The sequence below is a fragment of the Brachycentrus maculatus genome, unplaced genomic scaffold (genome assembly GCF_059751285.1).
Source record: "Brachycentrus maculatus isolate JH-2025_06_01 unplaced genomic scaffold, ASM5975128v1 h1tg000030l, whole genome shotgun sequence".
Taxonomy (NCBI): Eukaryota; Metazoa; Arthropoda; class Insecta; order Trichoptera; family Brachycentridae; genus Brachycentrus; species Brachycentrus maculatus.
In genome coordinates, this window is record NW_028280784.1 from 99,366 (window position 1) to 105,365 (window position 6,000).

At 27.3% G+C, this 6,000-nt stretch overlaps 1 protein-coding gene across 1 annotated transcript in view; it reads left to right on the top strand.

Annotated features, from left to right (window-relative positions):
• The window catches only part of LOC148312878 (uncharacterized), a 56,576-nt gene extending 54,620 nt beyond the window's left edge, over positions 1–1,956 (top strand). Inside the window, exon 4 of the mRNA XM_088272000.1 lies at positions 1,579–1,956. Coding sequence (XP_088128126.1) covers positions 1,579–1,811 — 233 coding nt within the window. The 3' untranslated portion in view covers positions 1,812–1,956. The remainder of the gene's footprint in view (positions 1–1,578) is intronic.
• The last annotated feature ends 4,044 nt before the right edge of the window (positions 1,957–6,000 follow it).

The following is a 6,000-nucleotide window of genomic DNA, read 5'->3' on the forward strand; positions in this document are numbered from 1 at the left end:
TATTTTATACTTGCAAAATTAGTATAAACATTATTTCAATAACCTTTATTATATATACACATATATATATATATATATATATATATATATATATATATATATATATATATATATATATATATATATATCGTTTAGGTATATACACATTGTTGTATTGATCTGGCTGAACGTATGTAGGTAAAGGTTGACCGTGTGAATGAAGCTAGGTCGCTGATTATGTAAATCTGTTTTCTTTAGAATTGAACGAATGCCACAAAATATCGTAAAGTGTAGGAAAAAACTTACCCTAAGCTCTGGTACTGCTAAGAATTGTATTTATAATCCTTGAGTCCTTGGCCTTTGTTTGAGAGTGGTCGTAAATTCGCAACACATGGCCTCTTTATTTTAAAATGAACGATTTTCCATTCGAATTAAGAGTCCTTTTGGGCTTCCATTCAATATCGCTCCTTCATGAAATCGCTCCATTTTGCTGGGAATATTTTAAAGTTTATAGGCAGTAATTTACGCCATGTCAGTATCAAAATATTGTTTAAAAATAATTAAATTTTGTATATAATTATTATAATATTGTTTATAAATTTATTATTTTAGTATTTTACATGAAACGTAGGTACACACACATACAAAAATGTCTATATTTAAAAGTTTTTTTTTCTACTACCCACGCGATTCGTTTTTACTTTTCACTCAAAGTAAAGAATCTCAGTCATGACTATTGCTTATTACAATTTCGAAGGTTAATTGATTTTTAAATTTTAAATTTGTTAGAAATCAATTAATCTTTTAATTTTTTTAAATCTAAATGAACCATATTTTTCTTTATTATACCGCATACCCATTGTTAAACATTAGGTTTTTTCTTGAACAATTGATTTTCTAAAATACATCACACCATTAAGAAATTTATATTGTGAGAAAAATAGTGCCAATAGTTATATTAATAACCATTTTTAAGGTCAAAATGTGTTTTGAATCATGATTAGATTTTTAGCCATGTATGTTTCAAGTTTAATTACATTTTTTACTATATTGAATATTAAAATAATATAAGGGAAATGCGAAAGAATTCTTAACATGTGAAATAATTTAAAACTAACAATTCCAAATTAAAATTTTATTGCAGCCTTTGAACGATCAATATTTTGATACTATTTTATCCGACAATAATTTTGAATAATCCGTTTTAACGTATATTGCTCTATATTTTCTACAAACAGCACAATTAATTTTTTGCGGTACTTAAAATATAACCAAAACTACTACAAAACCTGTCAAAATAGCCTACAAACGTCAAACGCAATTATTTTTTCTACAATTATATTCATTTATTTATTTAAATTTACATATACAAGACGTTAAAGCCAATTACAATGTACAAACATATATATATAAATATATTTTATATGCACAAAATAAAACGTATTTAAAGAAAAAGAAAAATCATGATATAAAAAAAAAAACTAATTTACATCATGTTATATGATATATATTAATCTAAGAGCAATTTTATACATCTGCAACTCGCTACAATGTGTTTTTTGGTGTTGTTCATATTCACTTATTAACTTTTGTTTTCAGGTTGGCATTACTGCGATATCGATGGCAGGCAAGCAACCTTCCTGTGTCCGAACGGCACACAATTCTCCCAGTCTGTGTTTGTCTGCGATTGGTGGTTCAATGTCCGGTGTGAGCTCTCTGAGAAGCTTTACTTCCTAAATGATCGTCTCTACAGGAGACCAACTGTGGAGCCTACCAAACCGCACCGATACATCACCAAGGATCTCCTAGAAAATATATTCTCTAAGAAATAAAACAGTCCTTTTTTGGATATCTCGACTTCATGATTTTCGTTAAATAAATTAGTTTTAATAAGAAAAAATCCACCTCTGATTTTCGAACGTCATGATGTTATGATTACATAAACAGTAAGATTTTAAACAATAAGTGAGCAAAAAATGCAATAAATATCTCAAAGACTTCTTTAACTGAAACATCAAAATAAAGAAGAATAAATAATAATACATTTACTTTTAAAATATTGTACATAAAATGTTACCAGAATGCATTGAAAACTAAGAAATAAATACATTTAATAATACGATAAAGATATTGTTGGCTGCAAAAAAACGTATCTTGTAAAAACTAAAGAATTATAATTTTAATTATTTATATTCTCTGTAAATTATAGCTGTTATTGCATTATGTTTTCGAGTGGTATTAATTTCAGAACTCAAATATATGATTTTTCCGATTTGACATTGAAAGTGAGATATTTTTTATTATTATTACTTTTGTACTTATTTCATAGAATGTATTGCTTTAAAAACTGTATAATCGATTTTAATAATTGCATAGCTTATGTAAACTTTGTCCAAACGTAGAGAGTTGGTTAGTCAGGAGAGTAAGAAGTTATGTTGAATAAAAATAATTATACAATTCATACTCTTAAATCTTCCTGCATAGATAATTTGATAAGACGATGTTAATTTTGAAAACCATAGAACTTTAATAAACTATTAATTTAATTGATTGAATCTTGTTCTAATTGATTGCCTAATTTCACGTATCTTACGGAATTATTATTGTTAATAAACATTGCTTATATTTTATGTAATATATGGTGTATCGATAATATCTACATAAACTTTTATAATTTTTGTTACTACTAACGGTACTGGATCACTTTTATTAGGAAGACGAAAACGCGCAAATGAAGACAATGTTTTATTTATTAAAATTACAAAGTTATAAATGTGAAAATAACAAAATTTCACCAATATATCGAAAATTACCAAACACAAGGGCGAGAAGAACAGAGCGACACCAATATAAAAACAGAGCGAGCGCGGCGTATACGCGTTTTGAATATTGTCTAATCTGAACACACAAATATTTGTCCGCCACCCCTTAAATACTATTTTAAAGGCGTTGCATGGGGTGGGGACAGTATTTGTAACATTTAAAACTTACTGAACTGCGTCTCTTTGTTCTTCTCGACTACCTTTATAACTTCCATAATCTTAATTTCTAAACATTAGAACATATTATAATATCATTAAAAATACACTATTTTTTGTGACACATAAAATACATAATTTTTAATATACTTAATGGTAAGACAATGTCCATTCGTTGCCCAGGCCAAGTGGTGTTATCAATGTTGTAGTTGGGTGGAATAAAAAATTATAAATCTTTGAATAGAGCCATTCGGAAGATACAATTTTAATACCTAATTTTAAAACATACAAATTTTTTTTAAATCCTCGGTTAATTGCCATAATTCTTTATATATGATAGTCGTAAGTTTTTACTTACTTACTTATAACCCTTATCCGCACCCAATGGTGCATAGGGCACTGCATCGAATTGACGCATTGTTATCTTGATCATTACTTACATGAAGGCAAGGTGATCACTCTTGCGCTCAGGAACCAGTCCAGGGTAATATTAAATAAATATTACAGTGTAAAATCACTAATATTTATTTTCACCCCCCCCTGGGAATCGAACCCGGGACCTCCAGCACGGTAGCTAAACACGCTGACCATTACACCACGGAGGCGGACGAGTCGTAAGTTAGTTGTATTTATTTGTTAAAATACATATGTTAAAATATATAAGTTAGTTGTATTTATTTGTTAAAATACATATCAATCAATGAATCAAATGCAATCAATCATCCCTGCTATTTATTTTAATAGTTTATTTGAAGCAACCAACTTTATTCATAGATTCATCGAAATGGAAACATTCTCCTAAAAAGTAGACATCTTTCACATACCCCTCTTTAGCTGTTTACAGTCAATATTGTCCTTTTTAGCTTTTAAAAACGACTTGTTTTTTTTTTAATTATTCTTATTAAATCTATGATAATTTGGTCATCACTTATTTAGTGATTCATACTTGTATGTTAAAAATTAAGTATCATTAAAAATACATGACGGTGTAATTGAAATTATTTGTATTTTACCCAAAATAATATTTTTTATCAATGTTTTGCAATATTGGCATACATTTTGTGATTAATAAAAATCTTACTAATTTTTTTGTGAAATTCCAATACGGAGTTTTAAATAATTTCAACTACTTTTCTGCTTTTATTTAGGATACGATAAATGTTTCATAAGTACCTACCTACCTACGTGATAGATCGTGCTTTAGTTTTATAAATATAACCCATACATTATAATATATGTATGTATGTATGCGCCTATTTATATTTAAAAATAATAAAAAATATAAATGAAAACGTGTAATTATTATTTATGATAAAAAATGGTTGTAGCACTATTTCCATGTTTAAACCTATGTTTTAACTTTGAAAAACTTATTTACTCATTTGTAATAAATAATATTATAAACTTATTAATACCTTCGTTTATATCAAAACATTTAGCAAAAATCTTTGGTCATTCACATATTTAAAATTTTGAAAAATATTTAAATACAAGTATTAAAACCTTTTATTTTCTTTTGTCCTCGATCATCAAAATCATCTACTTTAAAATTCAATAACAACCTTAAAATCCTATTCCAGGCTTCTTCATTCTTATTCATATTTATTTTGATGTCAATATAAAAAACTCCTATATCAAAGATTGTCCATTTAAGAAATGGACTATCTTTGATTGTCCATTTCTTAAAATCCAGGACAATCCTGGATTTTAAGAAATGGACAATCAAAGATTTGATACGCTTATAATATTGCATAGTATTATAACGTTTAAACACACTGATATTTACATTATTTTACAACATTTTGAGTGTGTCCAAATACTTGTTCACAAAATCTGGATTATCTCCAATTACAGGAGTTATTTTCATATTATTTTTTGACATCTCATGCTCAATAAAAAGCTTCTTTACATCTCACCAATAGATGTCTCTAGTGAAGTTCTAGTGATTCAAGAACAAGGTTTCTAAATTGGTTCATATTTACAGAACTTCCAAGAATTTGAGTAGTGTGGTTGTCAATAATGGGTAGAATTGGTGAATGTTACACGTGTGTAAAGTGATCACTTCAACCAGCCTATGACGGTCGTCAGCCCCGTAAATGCCCAGACATCCATATTCTTCTTCATCTTTGATGAGATGTCAAAAAATAATACATTATTTTATGTTTTTATCGGTCAGTCTTTTCAGAAAAAATATCTTTTTTACTACCTAACATATACACCGTAATTACAAAAAAAAATGTTTGCATGGATGACCTTGTTTTAAAGAAAACAGAAATTATTTTTATTTTTAAGGCGACACCTACCGACGAATTCTGTAAACTCGTACCTTGTTAGACAGGAGGATGTGATACACCGTATACATTTACTGATAGAACCTTATTAAAAGAATTTGATGTAAGAAATACACAAAAGATGGCTCGAAAAGGCTGTTAAATATATAATATAATAATATATTTCATTGCATTTCCATACATTTCAACATAATAATAAAATGAATAAAAAAAAATTAATTAAAATAAAAATAACAAAAAAATAGTACACTGTTTATTTTTTATAAACAACTAAATCCTTCTATTAAAATTAAATCCATAATTCTCAAATATGTGATAATTTTTTACCTGTAATGTCCTAATTGATAGATTTTTATCAAACAAAGTATTATATTTGAGTAGTAGTATATTATCTGTAATTAAAAAAATCTTGCAAAAAAACAACGGAAATGATAGAAGTCGCAATTCACGATGAAATTATTTCTGTAGATTTCGTTTCTAGTTTATAAAAATTGACTTAATTATACGTTGAAATTTCAAAATTACTACGAACATACAATAATAACGTTGTGGATTCCGTATCACGGGTACAGCCCTCTTTATGTTACTATGTTTTCTTTGTTCTTTTATATTACTGCTTTTCATTTAAAATTGGTGTAAAAATCTTTCTTTGATTTCCCATAATAGTTACCCTCCCATGTGCCAAAATCAATTTATTTTTTAAACGATAAATATATATTAATTAAAAAAACTTGCACCCCTTTACTGCTAGC